The sequence below is a fragment of the Ambystoma mexicanum genome, chromosome 4q (assembly GCF_040938575.1).
Source record: "Ambystoma mexicanum isolate Mex_15411 chromosome 4q, UKY_AmexF1_1, whole genome shotgun sequence".
Lineage (NCBI taxonomy): Eukaryota > Metazoa > Chordata > Amphibia > Caudata > Ambystomatidae > Ambystoma > Ambystoma mexicanum.
The window spans coordinates 397,849,574-397,871,948 of NC_090928.1; the positions used below are offsets into that span (position 1 = coordinate 397,849,574).

The 22,375-nt window shown below is 46.0% G+C and overlaps 1 protein-coding gene across 1 annotated transcript in view; it reads left to right on the forward strand.

Annotated features, from left to right (window-relative positions):
• Positions 1–22,375, forward strand: part of RYR2 (ryanodine receptor 2) — a 3,854,281-nt gene that overhangs the window by 3,392,352 nt on the left and 439,554 nt on the right. The window contains exon 93 of the mRNA XM_069607971.1: positions 2,082–2,168. Within this exon, the coding sequence (XP_069464072.1) occupies positions 2,082–2,168 (87 nt within the window). The remainder of the gene's footprint in view (positions 1–2,081; positions 2,169–22,375) is intronic.

The following is a 22,375-nucleotide window of genomic DNA, read 5'->3' on the forward strand; positions in this document are numbered from 1 at the left end:
CATAAAACCACATATTTCCACATATTCCCAAGATGGTTCAGTTCTATTGGCCATTCAATGTCTGAACTTTCTTCAGGGGAAACAATTCTCGTTCTAAAAAGATTTCTTCAACACCGTGCGGTAGGGGTCCAAAAAACATCAGCCAATGGATGGCATAAAAATCTGTAACACAAGAAGGAAAAGAAAAACCTTATACTCTAAAAGATACCAACCTCATATCTAAATTATGACCTTCATCAACTGTAGAGACAAAACCAAAACTGTGTGAAGGAAACACCAACCGTCACCATGACAGAAGAATTGGGGGCCTAGTAGTGCACCCTCAACCCAAAAAAAGAATTTCAAATCTAAAGTACCTTTAATTGATACTCCATCAAATGTGACCTTTGAAGGGGCTTGACGAACCTACATGAAATCAGGCTATTGTTTATCTGGTCCAATAATCACCACAGAAATTTTGACAACTAGAAAACAATGACACGACATAATTTTAGAATTTGAGAAGAAACTACTAGGTAACACTTTACACACCTGCTAATGAGATCTCTTCAACTCCGAGCATCGGTAGGACCCATTGTCAGCATTTTAACTGCAGTGAGCAAAAAGCATGTGCTGCAAACTCTCATCTCAGAACAGGTTATCATGCCATGTTCTTTCTGGAGAGGAGCGCCTGTTAGCTTTTTTTGAAATATGAGGTTGGAGTGGTTGACAGTGTGAAAGGCAGTGGAGAGATCAGGTAGGATGAGGCCAACTGGGGAGTTGGAGTCCAGGGATGTGAGCAGTTCTTCACAGGTGTTCAGAAACTGTTTCCATGCCTCTGGATGCTCGGAATTCAGACTGATGGTCGTGGAGACCACACATGAGTTCAGTGTGCGCGTTGAGTTGGGGCAAGGCCAGCTTCTCCAGCAGTTTCCCCATGAAGGGGGTGATTGAAATGGGGCGGTAATTGGCTGGACAGGTAGGGTCCGCTGAAGGTTTTTTCCGTAGGGGGCACACAAGGGACTGCTTGAGGGAGGGAAGGGAAAGCTCCAGTGGAGAAAGATTGGTTGCCGAAATCTGCGAGTGCGGGACAAGAGAGCCAATGTTGTCCTTGATGGTTCTGGATGAGCAGGGGTGAACCTGCTTTGAAGAAAACTTCATGGAGCGGACAACTCTAGTAACTTCTTCAGGTGTGAAGCGGGTGAAGGAGGAGGGTGAGTGGCAAAGACAGGCAAGGGGGTGTGGGATGGGTTTGGCGGGTGATTAACAAGCGTGTTCAGGATGTCCTGAGTTTTGGTGGCAAAGTGTGTGGCAAGTGTGTTTCAGAGGGCCTGAGATGGAAAAGGGTAGGAGGAGACTGCAGAAGGGTTGGTTAGTTCCCTGCAGATTTTGAAAGGTTAAGCAGTGTAATTGGATGCACCAGATGGCCGTGCCTGAATGTGGGCCCTTTTCTTGGCACGGATGGAGAGTCTGTATTGCCTTTGGAGCCGGCATCAGTCTAGTTTGTCAGAGGGTGAGCCTGAGGTTTGCCACTTCTGTTCTGCCGCTCTGCACTTTGGTTTCAGGGCTGCAAGTTCGGAGTCGTGTTACGCTTAGAGGCGGGTTTCAGGCTGATCCTCATGACAGGAGCAAGGATGTCAAGAGTATTGTTGATGGCCGAGTGGAAGTTGCTGAGAGCAGAGTCAGCGGAAGAGTCTGCAGTGGGGCACTCAGGGGGACGAAGGTCGAGGAAAAGGCAGCAGCTGACACTAGTAATAAAGGCTCATATGACTTGTCTGGAATTGCAGCATTAGGGAAGTGTCCCCTGACAATTCCACTTAGAGCACAATTCCTTTTCTCGGTCCGAACCACGTCTTCAATCAAAATGCAAATGTCCCCTGCACCCGCATTAACATTTGCCCTTTTAAATTGCAGCTTGCACTGAAAAACCATGGTGATTGCTTTGTTGCTCGCCCACATTCATGATCACAGCTGTTTGCGTACAGCTCAATTATCACATGTCACACTGTTTCATAAACCTAAGGGCATAACTCGTACAGTCCTGTCTGGAGAGGACTACAGAGATAACACTGTGTTTTGTTTCTGCCTCTTTGTCTCCACAGAATTACTTTGCACGAAATTTCTATAACATGAGGATGCTGGCCCTCTTTGTTGCCTTTGCCATCAACTTCATACTCCTGTTTTACAAGGTAAAGTATGCTTCGTATTATGAATCACCTACGTTAGGTCACTTAAATGTTCTCTATCCATCCAAACCCAACACCTGTTAAAATGTGTGTAGTAGATTGTCACTTGAGAATTAATCCCAAGTACGTTTTTTTTTTATTACATGTTTTTTGTCACTTGAATACGGTCGGTCTGCGACACAAAATAAATGTAGTCCACATTCACGAATCCCGATCAATGGCTTTTCACGATAAACTGTTTGAATACTGCGGTACCCGTCAACTATTTTACGGAGAACATTTGTGAGAAATGGTTAATTTTGAAGCACATTTGTTCAGTGCTATTGGATAAAAACTATAAGCCATACAGTGTGCCAAGACAGTCATTAAGGTCGACCACGTTGTCCTACAAAACTGACCCACAGTGGTCTGTCCGACTGGCCCTTCGGGTATTGCCCTATGAGCCAGTCTGCTCCTGCATTATTAGATTTCTTCACATGACAGGTGAACGCTCTGCGAACATGACCCACACATTTTACCGGGTGGTAATCGTCAGCTGTAAACACTCAAATTCTGTGACCATTGCTCTCCTGTATTTTCTCCATTGCTACTTCGATGTCGTCTTTGAGACATTTCTGCTAGGGTGACCAGATGTCCCAGACATCAATTCTCCTATCATGGAGTTTTCAGTTTACAAACTAGGGTGTTCTGGGAGTTGTAGTCTTGTGTAACCGCCTTCGAACAATTCATACGTACATAAACAGCTGGAAACAAGGATTTTTAAAAGAAATCCTAGTACTACGTTAGAAAATGACATTTCTTCTTTTACTAAAGTAAGGAGTTTATGACAAAATGTGTCTGTGTGATTTTCACATATGCGTTTAGCAAGGTTTGCCTTCACAAATAAATAAGACCAGGGGCGTTGCTAAAGGGGGCTAATGGGGCTATAGCCCCTGATCTTTTGGTTGTAGCCCTGGATAGAATCTCAGGAGCTACAGCCAAAAGACTAGTGTTGGGTTTGTGTAATTCATTTAATATTTCCCATGTAGCAAATGTTATTGTTACAGAATGTTAAACTTGTTCTAATGCTTAAGTTCTATTTGTGTGTTCTCTTAGAGGCAAGCTCTGCATTGCATTATGATCTCATTTCATTCTGTATTAGAGTGTTTATCTTTATGTAAATTTGAGCTTAAGTCATTTGGAGCCTGCTTCCCAAAGCAGTGCCTGCTGTCGCTGTAAGTTTCCACTCAAAGAAATGTAATTAGGCGTCCAAAGTAACGAGAGCATTTATTAACAACTAGCTAGCCCCCAGTCCCGACACCAGCGTAGCCCCGGGTCTTTTCCAGACCCAGCAACTCCCCTGAATAAGACATAATAGCAGTTTAAACATAATCACGCTTCAGTGTGTGTTTTTGAAAATTGCCCTGAGCGCTGCAGGCTTGCGATGGGTCCTAGGAGAGAGTTTCTACTTAAGATCTGGTTACAGCCAAGGGTATAGATCTGGCTCTGCTCCGTTTTGATCAATTCCTGGAGAGCATTTTTCCAGAAACACCTTCCTAGTCAAGTACGTCTCTAAGTAAGTAAAACACTGAGTTTCAAGATTATATTTTAAAATAAAGCAGGATGCTCGTGATCCTGACCATTGGAATCTAATAGATTCACATACTCCAACCTCTAATAATGATTATTAGGTAGATAGTATTGGTGTCCCCACTCGTAATTGGTGACAGTTTTTTGCTGATTGAATTAACGTGTACCTTATGAGAAAGACGGACAATGTTTAGTTTTACTTATTGATGTTGAAATATTAGGCTCAATTGGGGATTAATTGTATTTGTAACTGTGTATGATTATGTGAAAGGTTCACTGTTAACCATACCATAATAAAAAAATATATATCTATTTCTGAGGCTTGTGGAATCTGCTTAGATCACATGCTGTGCATAGGCCGACATCTAGTGGAAGCTGCAGAGTATTACAGTTTGTTTTTCGAAACTCGAAAATGGGCGTCGACACAGGGCGTGCCAGTAATACTATCCCTAGTGTGACGTCCACTGTACCCAAGATCCCTCATGCGTCTAGGATCCTCAGATTGTTTTTTTCCGCCATACTGGTCTGAAGCATTTTGCGGAGTCCCCTGGCCTTAGCCATATTTTTGCTAAAAATTTAAAAGATTGATCTATTGACATCCTTCCCCACCCCAATGTCGAACTTCGACACTCGCGCCAGCTGGAGAAGAAATCGACCGTCGGCTGCTGCACGACGGATTTGGGCCTCGGAAGGCCGCTGGCCTCGGCCCGGGCCTTGGAAGGCCTCTGGCCTCGGCCCTGCAAGTTGGGAGAGTGGTGGGTGGTACATACTCTACACTCTTGGTATATAGGTACACCTTATACATTTCCTACACTTAACTGCCCGCTGCCTCAAGGTGCGTATGGAGGGTACCCCTTTTCAATTCTGCCCCAAGTGCAATCGCAAATACCCTTGGGTCGACAGGCACGCCACGTGCAATCTCTGCTTGCCGAGGGACCACCCCGAATCGAACTGCAGAGCGTGTAGTAGGTTTAAACCTAAGACACTTAGGGTCCGTTCGACGAAGCGTTGGGCCCACCACGCCAGGCAGGCGGCCATGGCAGCGGAGGGGGCCTTCAGCGATGGCAGCGACGCCGTACTTTCGGACGGCGAGGGAATTACAGCGTCGAAAGACAGCCGAGCGCAGGTCCCCGACCTCGGAAGGTCGTCCGGCAGGGCGGCTATGGGGAAGACCCCCGGCGACACAAGCGCTTCACATACTACACACACTAAACACACTAAGTCCAACCGAGACTCGACGTCGAGTTCTCGGAAAGAGGCACAAACAGAACGGTCCGATTCGGTGTCCTCTGGGCACTCTCGATCAAGATCGCTGCATGACTCCAGGCAATCATCCACTCTTGCCAAGAGTGCCTCGCTCCCTAGGCTAACAGAAGTTCGATCGTCGGAAGACGACTTCCGACTTCCCCAGGCCGCGCTCCAGGAGTCGGAGCCCGCAGTTAAAGCCAGCGAGGCCCCACGCTCGAAGGCCAGGGACACCACCCCCGATCCTCGACGCCAGGCGTCGAAAAACTCCAGAGCCACTAAAGGACAGGGAAAACATTTTTCCACGCACGGGGAGGGGGAAAAACAGCAGAAAAAACTACCTGTACATTCTTCCACACCTGTGAAACACTCCACTACCCCTAAACAGACAGACAAAACCAGGTCTGCTGATAGGTCTACAACCAGCAAAGCTACTCAAGATAAATCCCATAGACTTGCTGAGAGAGTCATTCCCAGTTCCGAAAAATGGTCCAGCGAAGACATAGATAGGGTCATGTCAAGAATGTCTTCTTTGGCTGATTTTTATGATAAAAATCCAGAACATTTCCTCTCGTATGATCCACAAGGGGCCACACCCTCAGGCTCTACTGATCCTATCCCCCCGAGTAAAAAGCCCCGGTTTGAAACTCCGATGAGGTCAGAACCCTTCGAGGTACAGCCTTACGCAAGACCATACTCACGGTATCAAGGAGAGGCTTCCTTTGGTGAGGACCAAGAATTTGGTATGATAGAAGAGCAAACCGGGACGGGCTACTATGGGGATGATGAGGACCAGGAAGAAGAAGAGGAGGACCCTGAAACATACAGAGTATATTCCCCGGTAGAGAACGAAGCCCCAGTTACCGACTCCCTGGTCGATAACCAACCCCTCCTAAATGAGGTTCTCGCTCGCGCAGCAGAACATTTCCACATTGACACCAACGGTGTCCAGGAGGAAAGGGACTTCGCAGAAGAGTTAGTGGGAGAAAGGAGGCCTGTTGCCCAGACCATCCCTATCCTTAAGTCCATTCAGAGGAGAATAGATCCGTCCCTGGTGAACCCGAACCTCACCAGAGCAGTCAATCCCAAGGTTGAAAAACTTTTCAGGGCGGCCCAGTCTGACCCTCTCTATATAAGAGGACATCTGAAGCCAGACTCCCTAGTTGTCACCAACACTCGTAAGAGGGCTGGAACACCCTTGTCATCGTCCGAAGCTCCTCCCGACAAGGAGAGCAAAAAACTATACGGTTTCGGCAGGAAAGTAGCCTCAACGTCCGCCTATCAAGCAAGGATTGCTAACTCCACCACCCTGTTGGCCAGCTACAACTGCCATCAGTGGGAAGAAGTCGCGGCACTCATAGCCTCTGCTCCTGAACCTTTAAAGGGCCAGTTAGCTCGGACTTCCGCAGAGGGTAGAGCCGTGTCTGGTTGCATTTTGAAAGCAACCTTCGACGCCGCGGACAACGCAGGCAGATTGATAGCAGAAGGCACTGTTATCAAAAGACATGCGTGGTTACGGCAGTCTGGTTTTAAGGCAGAAACCCCAGGCATCATTGTTGGACAAACCGGTGGAAACCGATCTGTTGTTTGGTAAGGCGGTCGAAGACGCACTGAAAAATGCCAAGGACGAATACGAAACACTCAAGTCCCTTGGCCAGTTAACCAATAAACCCCCTAACCAGAGAGGGAATAGTAATTTCCGTCGCCCACGCGGCCAAAATTCCCAGAGAGGATCTAACTATTCCCAGGGGCAGGGTACACAGTGGAACAACAACCAACACTCTACCCAGGGTTACGGCAGGGGTAATAGGAGAGGTCGTGGTAAAGGCAGAGGCAGCCCCAGCAAAGGAAGCGGCACGCCTCCACCAAAGCAGTGACGCTCAGTTCAGGGTCCCTTCTCACGCAACCCCAGTAGGGGGACGCATTTCCAACTTCACCCAGGCTTGGGAAGGGATCACATCAGACAGATGGGTGCTGTCAACAGTATCCACAGGATATTGTATAGAGCTACTGCAGCGTCCCCGGAACCATCCTCCACGACAAAGAATACACTCCTTAGAACATCAGAAGATTCTCCTCGAGGAGATCGCCATTCTGCTAGAAAAGGACGCGATAGAAGTCGTCCCGGGACACCAGGTAAACAAGGGTATTTATTCAACTTACTTCCTTGTGCCAAAGAAATATTTGACAATGTGCCCAGTATTGGACTTACGGCCTGCCAACAAGTATGTCAAGCCCCAAAAATTTCGTATGACCACGCTACAAGAGGTAATCCCCCTCCTAAAAAAGGGGGATTACATGGCAACCTTGGATATGAAAGATGCTTATTTTCATATTTCCATGTTTCCATGTTCCCAGCGCACAGAAAGTACTTGCGCTTCAAGATGGACAGTCGACACTACCAATTCAAGGTACTGCCCTTTGGGATAGCTTCAGCACCAAGGGTATTTACGAAGGTACTGGCGGTGGCGGCTGCACACGTACGCAGGGAGACAATCCCAGTGTACCCTTATCTGGACGACTGGCTCATAACGGGGGAAACCCCAGGAATTTGCAGGACAAACATTCAAAGGACTATCGACCTCCTCCATGAGTTAGGCTTCTCAATCAACGAGAAAAAGTCAAGCCTGGTGCCAAGCACCTCAAAACAAATCCTAGGAGCAATCCTAGATACCCAAGAGGGATTGACCTTTCCTTCAGAAGAAAGAATTCGGAATATACTACTGCATATTCCGCATTGTCAGTCCGGTCAACAAATAACGGTACGCAAAGCAATGCGTTTACTGGGCATGATGGCGTCATGTATTTACCTGGTCCCCCACGCGCGCCTGCGCATGCGTCCCATGCAGGAATGGTTGGCGAAACAGTGGTCTCAGGCAAGTGGTCAGTGGGACGATCTAGTGGTCATTTCGCCAACACTAGTACAAAGCCTTCACTGGTGGACAAGAGAGAATCTCGCACAGGGGAAACCCTTTTACGATCCCGAAGTACAGACAGTAGTCACTACAGATGCATGTCTGACGGGGTGGGGAGCTCACCATCTCCACCACACAGCTTAGGGTCTCTGGTCTCACTCAGTGACCAAGAACCACATCAACCTGCTAGAGCTTCTGGCAGTATTCAGAGCGCTCCAGGCGTTCGAGCCCCACCTACTAAACCTGTCAGTGCAAATCCGGACGGACAGCACAACAGCCATGTTCTACCTGAACAAGCAAGGAGGGACTCGCTCGCCAAATCTGTCAAAGCTTGCCCAGAAAATCTGGATATGGGCACTCAGACGGAACATCTTCCTGTCATCACAACATGTTCCAGGGGAGCTCAATTCCCTAGTGGATGCTCTGAGCAGAGACTCCCTCCTAGAGGAACACGAATGGGTTCTACACAGAGAGGTCGTAGAAGATATCTTCTCTCAGTGGGGTTTCCCCACTATAGACTTAATCGCCACAAGCGAAAACAGACAATGCCCAGGATTTGCATCCAGGTTCCCCCAACCAGACTCCCAGGGGAACGCCCTGTGGATGAACTGGTCAGGGATGTTTGCGTACGCTTTTCCACCAACTCCTCTCATCAGGAAAGTGGTGAACAAGATGAACAGGGAATCGATGACGCTCGTCCTAGTTGCTCCCATGTGGGCAAGACAACCGTGGTTCCCACACCTACGCAGGATGGCGGTGTGCGAGCCCATCAAACTTCCAGCCTGGTACAACCTACTGTCCCAGCACCAAGGTCAAACAGTGCACCAGCAACCCAACTCAATGAACCTGGCAGCATGGCTCCTGAGGTCATAGAGTTTGGACATCTCAATTTGCCACAGAGGTGTATGGACATCCTAAAGGAATCTAGGAAACCAAACACAAGGCACTGTTACTTTGACAAGTGGAAGAGGTTTGTTATCTGGTGCCAGAGTAGACAAATCAACCCGGTTGATTGCACTCCTTCCACTATTGTTACATACATGCTCCACCTGCTAGATGCAGGATTGGTTTTTAACTCACTGAAAGTACACCTGGCAGCCCTGTCGGCTTACACCACTTCCCATAGCAAGGTTTTGTGGTGGAAAGTACCAGTAGTTAAAGCCTTCATGGAAGGAGTAAAGAGACTTCACCCTCCTATTTCAAACCCACCACCAGGGTGGGACCTTAATGTGGTGCTAGCCAAGCTCATGGGCCCCCCTTTCGAACCCATGCATAAAAGCAGTCTCAAACACCTGACTTATAAAACGGCCTTCTTAGTAGCTATTACTTCTATAAGAAGGGTCAGTGAAATTCAGGCTCTGTCAGTGCAGGATCCCTTCTTTACTGGCCATAAAGACAAACTGGTTTTACGCACACACCCTAGGTTCTCACCTAAATTTATATCAAAATTCCATGTAAACCAGTCCATCGAGCTTCCGGCTTTCTTCCAGGACCCGCAAAGCTCGGCTGAGGTGAAACTACACACCCTAGATGTGCGTAGGGCGGTCCTCTACTACGTAAATAAAACCAGACCGCTAAGAAAAACAGATCAACTGTTTGTCTCCGTAGCTACAGGCAGAGAGGGGGATCGCGTCTCTAAAGGTGCCATCTCGAAGTGGATTATTAACTGTATCCAGCTGTGTTACTCACTCTCTGTAAGAACTCTGCCTTTCACGCCAAGAGCCCACTCTACTAGAGGCATTGGGGCCACTCTGGCTTTCATTGCAAATGTACCCCTTGACACCATTTGCAAAGCAGCTACTTGGAGCTCTATTCACACTTTTACTCAGCATTACTGCATTGACACCCATTCCAAGGCAGATACACAAGTGGGACAAGCGGTTCTAAGACACTTATTTGCTCATGACCCTTCTCACATCCCACCTCCTTCTTCAGGTACTGCTCGCTAATCTATGCGCAGCATGTGACCTAAGCAGATTCCACAAGCCTCAGAAGGGATACTTTACTCACTGTAATCGTATTTCTGATGCTTGTATCTGCTTAGATTCACATGCGACCCACCCTTCCTCCCCTCTGAGAGAAGGCGCATGATTGCTCGTAGTCTTACCTTTCTGTCTATCTGCTTGGATTATCTGTACTCGCGCTACTCCTCATGCTACCTCATGTCAGAAAAAATACAATCTGAGGATCCTAGACGCGTGAGGATCTTGGGTACAGTGGACGTCACACTAGGGATAGTATTACTGGCACGCCCTGTGTCGACGCCCATTTTCGAGTTTCGAAAAACAAACTGTAATACTCCGCAGCTTCCACTAGATGTCGGCCTATGCACAGCATGTGAATCTAAGCAGATACAAGCATCAGAAATACGATTACGGTGAGTAATGTATCCCATATTCATGTTCCATCCTCTGAAACTGGAATACCCTGGGACTTCTAAAACTATTATTGTAACATTTGAAAAACCATGTTTCTTTATTGTTGAAACACACCCTTCCTAAACAGGCCCCTGCCCCTTTAAGGGTGCATTCACAGCCAGGCCATTGTGACCCAACCAGTGCTGCCAGCCTGCATTCTAAACTTAGTGTCACCTTCAGATGTGTTTTCCGAGCTTTGGAGAGAGAACCTCTAACGTGAGCTCCTGCTCAGTTATCTTTGTCTGTTTGGAGGAAGTAGGACTGTAGGTTTGTAGTTTGACTAGCTGGTGTTGTTGCTTCTTGGATAACAGTCCACTTTGGATAACTTGTACTGTACATATTGATAATAAGCCCTGAACTATTTATTACCTAGCCCCCTGAGAGAGAAACATTGTTAGGAACCTACAGGGTTCCATTCAAAGGAAAAACTACTTTTCACAGGTGGGAACATACTAGTGCTTTTTCTGTCCTTTGTGATGTCTTTCAACACCAGGAAGCCAGAAGCAGTGCAGCAAGCAAACACCATCTCCTGCACTTAAAATGTTTTCATCACTTTGGATTACTTTCAGCTTGGTAAAGACTTCCTTCCCCTGATTTGAAATAGGAAAAAAAAATATTCAATCAATTCAAAGGTTTGCCTGAGCCATGAGGACGGTCGGGACTTTAAAACTGATAAGAGCCACAGTGTGTGCCTGTGAGCTGGAAGCTGAGGAGAGAAGTTTAATTGGAAAGCTGGACAGCATCAGAGAAGGGGGAACCCTTTAACCCAAATGTGAGCTGCAAACTAGTAATGGAAAGAAGAGCCCCTTGCACCCCAAAAGAGAGCTCTGATCCAACGAGTGGGAGATGAGCCTCTTTAACTCCAGAGGAAGGGTGTTCCCCAGTGATGAGGAGAAGAGCCCTTTGAACTACAGAAGATGCATGTCCTCCTGTGACAGAAAGAAGAGAGCCCCGAAATCTAGAAGAGCGGTATGGCCTTCTGAGTAAAAGGAAAGCCCCCGGTATCCCAGAAGAGGGGTGTGCTCCAGTGCAGTGGTGGGGTGCCCTGTGAGTTCAGAAGGGGATTGTGTTCCTGTGAGGGGGGAGGGAGAGCCCCTTGAGACCAGAGGAAAGTGACTCCTGAACAAGAGATGGGAAGGGGGAAAAGTGATGAAAGAGAGTGAAGTGATAAAAGAGAGTGATGAGCAGAAGAAGGGGATGTGTAACAGAAGAGGAGAGTCCCTTACATCCCAGTGGAGCGGGTGCGGTCCACTGAGGGGGAGGAGTGCCCCATGAGCCCAGAGGAATGGTATGCTCCAGTGAGGAGAGGGAGAAAAAGAAAGTTACTTTGTTCCCCACAAGAGAGGGGATTAGTTACCCTCTTCTTGGCCCAGAAGAGAGGAAAAAGCTATGGAGAGAAGAGCCCCAAGAAGGTTAGGACTTTTGGGATGCTTGGGAAACGAAGGAAACTCTAAAATCCCAAGAGAGTGAGAGAGGCCTTGTGGTCCTGAGAAGAAAGGATAAGGACTGGGCTCTAGAAATCACTAAGCTGGAGACTGACTTGTCTAGAACTTGTATCATTTTTTTTTTTTAAATGTGCTGTCCTTCATATGCAATCCTGCTGTCAAGGACTACATTTCCCAAGAACCTTTGTTACAGCCATCCTGAAAAAACGTCCAGGTAATAGTTGTATCTATGCTTTACTTTTGCTTCAGAAGGCTCTTTATGATCACCTGGCAGAGATACCACAACAGTACTCACACTAAAAAAACGATAGACACAGGAGTAGCACCTGGGATTTGATTACATGTTCAAGGTTGCCAAAGTGCAATTATAATACAGTTCACCTCTAATTCGTTTGTTCAACCATACCGGTTCCTTATTGGTTATCCTTGTTCCATTGTGTAATGTGTACTTGTCAGTGTATGTCCTGGAAATACAAATATGGAGCACAATACACTGCTTGATTTGTTTTCTGGGTTGATCTGGGCATTTCAACTTTTTTCTGTTTTCATCACTGATTCGGTTGGTTTAGTCTCGGGCTTTTGCATTATCTTTGGTCTAGGTTTGACTTTTTCCCATTTTGAAGATGGCTCCGTTTTAGCAAACATCTCTTAATCCTCACGGACCCACTGTGGAAAGGCAGCTCACACAGAGGGAACTTGCTCAAAAGCACACTCTTTTGCACTCAGGATAAACCCAAGATGATAATCGATGCCACACTCCCACGAATGATACCCACAAGTCTGCCCTGCAAGGTAATTATATTCCTGTGTTTTCCCCATGACCAGCTCATGATCTACGCCATAGTTCTGTGTTGTTAAACAGCCCTCTCCCCATTCTTTATGGTCAACCTCCCTGACACAAGTGTTTTTAAATATCTCTCCTCACAGAGACCCAGATAAACAAAAGTAATATTATGACGCTAAACAATAGGCACATCGCGATGGTGTTGCCAGCTGCGGTAATGTCAGTGCTGCTGCACAGCTGTGCATGGATGTACCCACTTGGGTATATCTCTGCAGTGAACAGAGTTTCCTGTCACCAGTAGAATTTTGTGAGGGCCGGTCTGGTGTTCTTCTAAACACCTTTATGTATACTCACTGCCCAGCCTGGAAAGCGTGACAACGAATAGTTGGACTCTGAGGTGAGGCTTCCCTGACTAACTATACCATGCCCCCACCAAAGAAATCAGCCGAGTGTCCGACAAATGCATTGGTCTACCAGTGAACATCCCATAAGGACGTAGTTCCGTTATTCTACTGGCAGTCTCCCTTATGTTCATTGAAGCTAGTGGTGGTTCTTCTGGAAATTTCAAGCCTGTTTCTGCACTTATCTTAGCTAGTTTTCCTTTGAGGATCATATTTTGTCTTTCCACTAACCTTTCTGATTGTGGAGGAAATGGACAGTAGAGCTTCTGTTATATATTCTGTATTCCTCCTGAATCTGTTTTCCCAGGAATTGGGTCCCTCTAGGAGTGATACTCGCTGGTACCTGTTGCCAATCTGTACACTTCGTCCCTTCTCCCCATACGGGAGCCACCCTCTTTCAGGGTAGGGAGGTGAGCCTGCTACCCAAGATCCACCCTAGGGGTCTGGGCAAGTGAGTCCCTGCTGGGAGGGACTCTCCTCTTGGGGACAAGGACACCCATTCCAGTGCAGAACTCCCAGCCCAAACCACGCTGTCTGCATGCATGGATGAGGAAAAGACTTTATATCGTCTACAAATAGTATGCAAAGAGCCTTCTTTGCCTGTAGTGGCTACAGGCAGTGCTGAACACAGCCTGATCAACATGGTCATTGAAGGAGGACACTGTTCTGTTTATCCCTGTGACGTGTTTAATAGAGGAAACTCCTATGGAGGTAAGAAAACCACTATGCAGAGGTGAGCCTCCACATCATTGGCATACTGGATGGGGGGGGGGGGGGGGTAACTCGCTGGGTCGCAGAGCCAGTGGCGGCGAGGAGGGTGACACAAGCGACAAGCCTAATGCCTGAGGGTTGGCATTCTACCGACCGAGGATCCGAGATTGGAGCAGGACAAGAGACGGGAATGCCCATGTCTCATCTGGTAGCGTAACAACGAACAAGCAGTGGTGAGCCGGTAATGGATGTGGAGACCAGATCATATGAGGGAGCCTGAGTCCCGAGCTCTGTACACATCAGGCCATAGCTACAGCGATAAGTAGCCATGGGGAAATCCAACAAGGTTACAGGAACCTGAGAAACCTGACTGAGAACATATTGTTACATGGTATGAACATTGTGAATTACAACTGGAAAAGTGATCAAAGTAACGTGAGCATGAGAAATACCCTATGAAAGGGGGACTGGGGAAAGGATATGACTACTTAGAATTAAAGCTGAGAAATCAGCAAAGATACAGAACTCCTATAGAACAGGGTGGACAGCCGTCCTTTGTGAAAATTGGCAGAAAGAAAATAACTTGTATGAGGATAACTTGACTTTCGAGACAACCCATGCCTCGAAGAAGAAATAAGTTTTTTTATTTGTTTACAAGGAATGCTGGGGAAGAGACATGTTAGCAACAAGAGAACCTTTTCCTTATTAACAGGAGAAAGTGACACCCAGGCCTTAATACAAAGACTGGGAAGAATATTCTGTTGTGGAAAAAGGAACTTTGAAAACCAACAACAAACTAAAATACGCTATAAAATCGCTATAAATAAATAAACAAACAAACAAGTATAAATTGGGCCAGACAGATGCCCTGCTGAGCCTATTGTACAAAGACCCCTGTTCCCTTTTAGTCAGATTTTTTTTTTAAGTGGCAGTTAGCTAGATAGGATTCGGACTGAAGAACTTTATTTTGGACTTTAAAGTACACTTTTATTTTTGTTTTACTAAGTAGGGGACTTCCCTCATAGTGATAGGACTAGTTAAACATTTTGGTTCTTTGATTTTAAAAGAAGCTCCTTGAAAATGAACTCTTACCGTCCGAGTCCTTGTTCTAGTTCACCACATGCCCCAAACCTAAGAATAAAATATTAAATTAAAGCCTTCAGCACTGCGTGCGTATCAGCCTTATTATTGGGATCTTTGCCCATTTAGGCAATACATCAACTATAACCCTCACATATTCCAAGTGTGCCATTTTCAGCATTTAAATTAAATCACACTGGAGTGGTGCGCATGGGGTCATTGGGGTGGGTGTCTTCCTTGCTGTGTATTTGTTGCCTTTCCTATATTTTGTTGCTAGCATATCAAGCATCTACATATGTATTCTTCTGCTATTTGTAAAAAATCCAGGGTACACCATTCCCTTCTCATCCTGTTTACCATTGCTCTTTTTGAAATGTGTTCTATGCAATGTAGCATTACATCCCAACCTCCCAATGTCTCTACTACTGAACGATAGGCCAGGGAAAGTCCTGGGATATTTTTTCACAAGGTTTGAGGGGGCTGTACTGAGCACAGAGTGGCCAACCGAAAGAGGGAATGTATGTGGTTCAACTACCATCCACAACGTTGCAAACCACTTATCAGGCAGCAAATCCCATTGTAGATAGCCCATATGTCAAGTAGACAATCTTGGTGAGGATGGGTGTTGAAGAGGAAACCTATTATCAAAAGTTCAGAGAAACAAAGCTGCACCCGGGGAAAACACAAGGCAATTATACTATAAAGCAAAATATCTTACCAAAATGTGGTTACAGATCCCTACAATCGCTGCATGGGAAGTAGTAAAAAAAAATCCTCCTCGCACAGTTCCTAGAAGACTTTCCACCACCAACCTAACACTGGGTTAGACTCACTTGCATTATTGAACTCTTGACATTGCTAGCGCTTATTTCACCCTTTCTAACACACACTGTGCATCACCTGTACCAGTGTCACTCATTGTAATACACCAGGCACCTGCTTGCCTATAGTTGCAAACTATTAAACGGTGTGGTGAATCGCAGTGCTACGCTCCATACAAGAGCCTTACCCAGGACTGCCTGGTGGCGGGATGGTGGCAACAGTGGCGCAGCGCACGACGTGTGGAGGATTGGATGGGCATCCACCCCTTAGCGTGCTGGTGTTGGAACATGGCAGCATACCATGAATTGAAGGATGGAAGTTGATGAGAGAAGATGGCGGAGAGAGACTGCATGACCTCAGAGGGAAAGCCCTAGTCTTTTCCTTGGACTGCACCAGCAAAAGTCCTGGATATTTGGAACTCCGTAGAGCCTATGGGAGGACCAGGGTTCAAATCCCAATAGAGGAGCATGGGGAAATGTAAGAGGTACTAACACTATGAAAATAAAAACCTGAGTCCCAAGGATCGGGCAAATAATATTTAAAAAAGGCACAGGATAAAAAAAGAAAAGAAAAGGAGAATAAAGAAAGTGAATCTACAATTGAAGTAATAGTAGCCCAACTGGCCAATAGAAAGAAAGGAAGCCTAAACACAAGAGGACCAGAGTGGAAACACCCTGCCAGACAATACTCTAAGAAGGGCTTTGCACCATTGGCAGCCATTAGGATTCTGGGACTATAAAAGCAGAGCCAGCTGTGGCAGGTCAGATGAAGAACACAGACGCAGGTTCTCAGTCTCACTATTTAAGTTTATTAAAAGAAAGGTGAAAACTCCTACCTTTCCCTAAGGTAAGGCATTCCCTGCCTAACAAAACTAACTAGGGTGCTCATCAGTTGTCAGTGATAGTCTAAATCAAAATAGAGTCCACTGTCTAAAACTAAGCTATCCTGACCCTACCTCTATTAGAACAACTAAAGCGCAGGAGAATGGGTGCCTTCTCCTGTGTGACAGCTTTTTAACCCAGTTCAGTTCAATAGCATATCCTTTGGCAGTTCTTGGCAACTGTAGCTATCAATAGAATAAGATCCTACTGCTATCAAATCATAAAGTTCAGATATTGGGTTCTTCAAGATCTCAATTGTCTCTTTCCTTACACTAAATAAAAAGAAAGGAAAATAGATATTTGAACAAAAGATTTCCACCTTATTCAAAGTCCACTTCTTTCCTTGATTGGGACGAGTTTGAGGACTCAAAAATTGATTCCTTTGACTTTCATTCACTCTCAATAATGTATCTTGATCGGGACTTATTTTAGTCTCCTCATGCACCCTTGGCACTTTGTGCTGACTGGGACGAGTGTGAGCATTCCAGTAATGATTCTCACTCTCTTCGTATATCATTGACATTTTGTCTTTACCGGGATGAGTATCAGCATTCCAGTAAGGCGTCTTACTATCTTAGTATACTCTTGGCACTTCGTCTTTACTGGGACGAATAGGAGTATTGCCATTATTATCATCGGTCCCCTTCCCGGGTCTTCCGTTCTCCCCATTAGCTGCATTACTTAAGGATACATCACCAGGATTTCCGACACGCTGGGACCGTCTTTTCTGGTGAGGATGGTTACTCATTTCTTCATTTCCCTGTTGGTCTGCTAACTCTTCAATACCTTAGGAGAGATGATATCAGCATTGTTCATGGACCTCCCGGTCCACCGAGATGCAGTCACGCCACCACTCGAATTGAAGATGCTATAATGAATCCTACGGATCCCTCACTAAACCCCTGCCTAAAGTCTCCGCCCAGGAGGCCAGCAAAAGGCAGACACTTTGTGATACTGACCTTGGGGGTGGTGTAGTGCATGGGGATCACCTGGAAGGAGAAAAGGCCCAGGGCGGTGATGAGATCCTGTGGGATGGGACACAGTATTGTTCCTTTAAAAGGGAGAACCTTTTAAAGTTCCCAGAACAGGTCATGACCAATGCCATTATGATATATCTGAAACGCATATAATATCTGTGGATCTGGGCACAAATGTCACAAAACCTGAACAAGCCTTAACAAACGAAAAACCATTCATGGTATTTCAGAATAAAAATTGCCCTTACTCTCAAAGGTATCATGAAAAGGAATTTAGAAATGTTGCCTTCAATAAACTGGCTTCCTCTGTAACAACAAGTTCTTGGTTTTGAGGGTAGATTTATTTCCCTTAGAGTCATTTAAGATAAACCATTAGAAGTTACTAAAAAATAACTAATTTTGTTGTTGAGGACTACAAGTCTCTTAATCCCAGAAGTACTTGGACAAGGAAGAGGGCTGAAGAGTCATGCTGTAGTAGTAGTCATCCAATTAAGCCTAATAGCCCACACCACAAGGACCCTGAAAAGCATAAAAGGCCCCCTCAGGTGCAGGCAATAGGAAAGAGCTGCAACTGTGGCTGGAGTGTATGCAGTAGTAGCACAGATAGAAGGAAGAAGGCAAGTTGCTAGCAATACAAGCAGAAGTGGGAGAGCCAAAGGGACGCCAGTGCTTTGATGAAGCAAATTTCACCTGCTTATCATGTGAGGGCCCTGTTCCCCCAAACTCTGGTGTGTAGAGGCTGTGCAGCTGAAGGTGTGCAGAAAGGCTGCCTTTCCCCATGTCAGCCTAGTTGCAGAGATTGTGCAGCAAGAAGCCTGTCAGAGCTGTGGTGAGCAGCTGTCGTGAAGCCGTGGGTCTCAGGAGCAAGAGGGTCTCCTTAATTGAGTGGTCCGACCAGAGACACCTTCAGCGAGGAAGCGTGTAGGTCCCAAGTGAAGCCAGAAGTTGTAAAATGTGTGCAACACACAGAGAAAGGAAAACAGAAGCAGTAAATTAAACATGGCATTCTAATTCCTTGCATGTGCACTAGAGGAAACAGTATCCAGCTTAATAAGCACTTGAGTAAGAGTAGAAGCGAGGCAAAGTTGTTTCATTGAGTCTTTAACAATGGGCCACTTGAAATGTAACACTCGTGTTGGATCGGGTAATATCTCATCCACTCGTGTTAAGGGCAAACGCTATGAAAAGCAATTCTTAAACCTTTGAACATTGTAAAATCAATGAAGAAGCGGTCGTATGTGCCTAATTATGCTCTCAGAGGAAAAGTAACCTCTGAATCATTATTCACGCAGACAATTGCTCATAATGAGTAGTTAAGTTTTTAGACATTGTATTTGAAGTTGGAGAGAGCAAGCATTGCCCAAGCCAAGAGTATTCTCAAATTGAGACTTAACCCAGCCTTTCCCAAAGCCAGAGAACAGTTTAAACAGCACAGTGAGCCAAAAAGAACTTCAGCATTGCCTAAGATGCAAGTGTGCAAGCATTACCTGAAGCCAAGAGAGTGGCACCAAAGTTTATGGGTAATTATTCTAATTAACAGGTGGCAGACTGAGAAGTTGTATTTCTTTTGAACTGTGGCAAGTCTTCTGGATAACTGGAAGTGATGGCAAATCATTGTGGCCGAGAATAACATTGATGCTATTTTGAAGAAGTGGAAAGTCCTTATTTCAATAGGAAGAAAAGCTTTGCTGTTGTTGGAACTTTGGTTAACAAAACTTGACCTTGACAGTAAAATGTCAAGAACTGAATTAAGACTATATTACCTACATGGATTTCCTTGTTTCTTATTGTTGAACATTGGAGCTGAATTTGCTTTGAATCCTGGGGAAGCAAGCTCACCAAGGTTCTTGAGAGGTTATCAAGAAACTGTGAATTAAATATCATTGCTGATGTAATTGAATTGCCATATAGTTTCTTTGTGTATTTGATGTTTAAGTGTGAGGGCCAGACATCCTGTGTTAGGGTTTCGATAGGCACGGAAATACTGGTCAGAGTAGGGACAGTGAGGTGTTTGTTCAAAATATGCCATTTTATTAAATTATAAATGTTATCAATCATCCAAAAGTTGTCTGTCTTGCATTGCTGACCCCTCACAATGCCCTGCGACCACTTCAGTCTTCTTCTCTCCCCTCCAGTACCAAGCATCAGAGGCTTCATTCTGGCTTCTCTCTCTGTCCGGATGAGTGTCCAAGTTTCTCTCAGCTTGATCCTTCCAGCTGATTCGAACTGCCCGGGCTCTCTCACTGCTTAGATCTCTGCCTCTAAGATTTATGATGCTGCTGTGGGACTTCCCTGGCAGAGTGTCAAAGTCCTTATTTTGTTTCTGAATTAGATTATGTATTCCTCCAGCAATCATCCTTGTCTCAGTACCATATGTGTTTATCTATAGGTACAACCAGAGGACTTGGATGGCAATAACAGATTCTAGTCTGTTCTTCATATGTTCTTCCATTAGATGTTTTATAAAATGGGTTAGTGACATGGTGTTTAGGGAGTTGTTCATTAGAATGGGACTCCTTTGGCCTCATTCTAAGTTTGCTGGTCCAAAAATAAGGGTGCTGGTAGCAATTTACCGGCAGTCTTTCCTGACCAGCAAACTGCAACTCTAACTGCCAGGGCCGTTGCGCCCGGCAGGTATAGCCTCCCAGGTCCATCCGCCCCAGTCGGCAGAGTTGTCACCGAACCACCAGCACCGTTAGCAATGGTGCCGGTGCTTCCGTGTCCCCATTCCCATGGAGTCGAATGGGAATGGGGCACAACATTTTCTGCCACCTGATATCCTGGGCTGCAGGGACTTGTAATGTCCCGGTGGCACCTGGATCTCAGGAAGCGGAAACAGTGTCACAGGGTTGGTGGCCACCCACTGGTAGCACCGGCGGGTTACCGCCAACCTCGTAATGAGGCCCTTTGTCCCCAAGGGGGGAAGTCTCTCCTGGGGATTTCCTGCTTTCCTCTACGCCTAAGGAGGGTATTGCGTACCAGGATTACCTCTGTAGCCTCACAGGGAAAGGCTTCCCCCGGGGAGAAGTGATGAAATCCTGCGTTTCGTCACATAGGTCATTCTGAACTTGTCTCAGTCAGGGACGTGTTCCCTGTACTTCTCTCCAGATGCTGCTCTATGAAGAGGAGCTGTATCCTGAAGGAGGAGTTGCTGCCTCGGTATAGGAGCCTGGACTACCCTGGAGCACTGCCTGCCCGGAAGCTGCCTGAAGAGCCTGGAGGAAACTGATTGACCCAGGGAGGAGAGTACCCCTACATCGCCAAATAAGCCAGAAAGGTGGGCTGCAGGGATACTCTCCTTCTTCCCCCCCTGGTGGGTTAGCTAGTCTCCTTAGCCTCTTCTTAGGCTTCTCAGGCAGCTCACCTGTTCCACCCTAAGCCAAACGGGTGGAAGAGTTGAACTACCCGAGGAGCGAGCCTAAGAAGAAACTGGGGAGGCTGATGGACCCAGGGGGAAGGAGAGTACCCCTGCAGCCCACCGAAGCCAAAAAGTTAGACGAGCTGACATGCTTGAGAAGCCTGAGAAGAGGCTGGGGAAACTGTCTAACCTAGGGGGGAAGGAGGAGTGTACCCCTACAGCCAGAAAGGTGAAAGAGCTGACCCACCTAAGAAGCCTGGGAAGAGGCTAAGGCAGAACCTTATTAAGATCCTTGTAAAGACTAGAACAGAAGTAGGACACCTGAGAGTGAGAGGGGAAAAAGCAAAATTACACTGTAGAGGAGAGAGGTGACAATCCAGGTCCCCTGAAGATGGGAGGGGCAAAGAAGAAAGTGACAAAGAAGTTAATGAAGAAAGACTCCTGAAGGAGTGGGGAGTCAGGTTGAGACAGATGGAGAGAGAGGGACAAATCATCTGAAGGATGGTGATAGAGAACCAAAGCAGAGAAGCCAGCTGATGCCTCACCTACGAGGTCCTGCACCTAGAAGACAACTACACGTCCTAGTTTGATTGCTCAGTGTAAGCGCCCCTATTGTTTTTGTACCTGAGAAAACTGCAAGAGAAAACCTCTTTTGAATTGTTCGACTTTTGTTATTTAGGGAAGGCCGTTAAGTAAGGTATTCGTCCCTTGGGTCAAACGTATTGAGGGTAGGAGTTTATGATCTTCAATGCACCATTTGATTTTGATATTTTGACAACTCGCTTTCAAGGAAATTTGGATTCAGGAAACTTTATTTTAAGTTAAAGGATTAGTTGTGACAGGAGAGCTTACTTTAAGGATTTTAGTTCTTCTTTGCAGCACCTTTTTACTTCATAGGTGAAGTACACCTTCAGTTTGCATTATTCATACAGGGATGGACTTTTAAGTCACTTATGTTTGAACATTTTGCTTTATTCTTTAAACCCGGTTTTGGTTTCACCTGCCTAAAAAATGATTTTCTTAAAGAAGCCTCCAAGTATGAGACCCTTTTGTTCGCCATTGTCGTCCCAATGGCCACCATGTGATCTCTCCCTCGGGTAAAATACTGTTCAAATTTCAACTGCCCCCCCAACAACAAGAATTCCACCACATTTTTTGATTAACACCTTGCTCTAATGAAAAGGGCAGTGACGAATATGGAATATGGGAAAATATCAATACAAAGCCGATAAGACGGCAAAGCCATGAAGCATGGCTATTGCTGCAATATTGAAAGGAAAACGAGTATATACTTCCAGAACTTCATCCCCAGAGGTCTTCAAGATTACATTCTATCCAAACCTCATTCATTTCTTTAAACCCTATTCTGCATTCATTTCTATCCTTAACTCTGCCTCCCGGTGAAGCTGATAAATGTGTTTGCTTCTGATTTCAATATCTATGCTTATCTATGCATGCAATCCCAGATCACATTCAACAACCGTGCTGCAATCTCTGAAGCTGACTCGATCCCCACTTTCCTCTAATAAATCCATGATTGAATTATCAAAAACAACCTCTGCCTTGATCCTTTTTATTTTGCTCCCCATACTCTGCTTTCCCTCC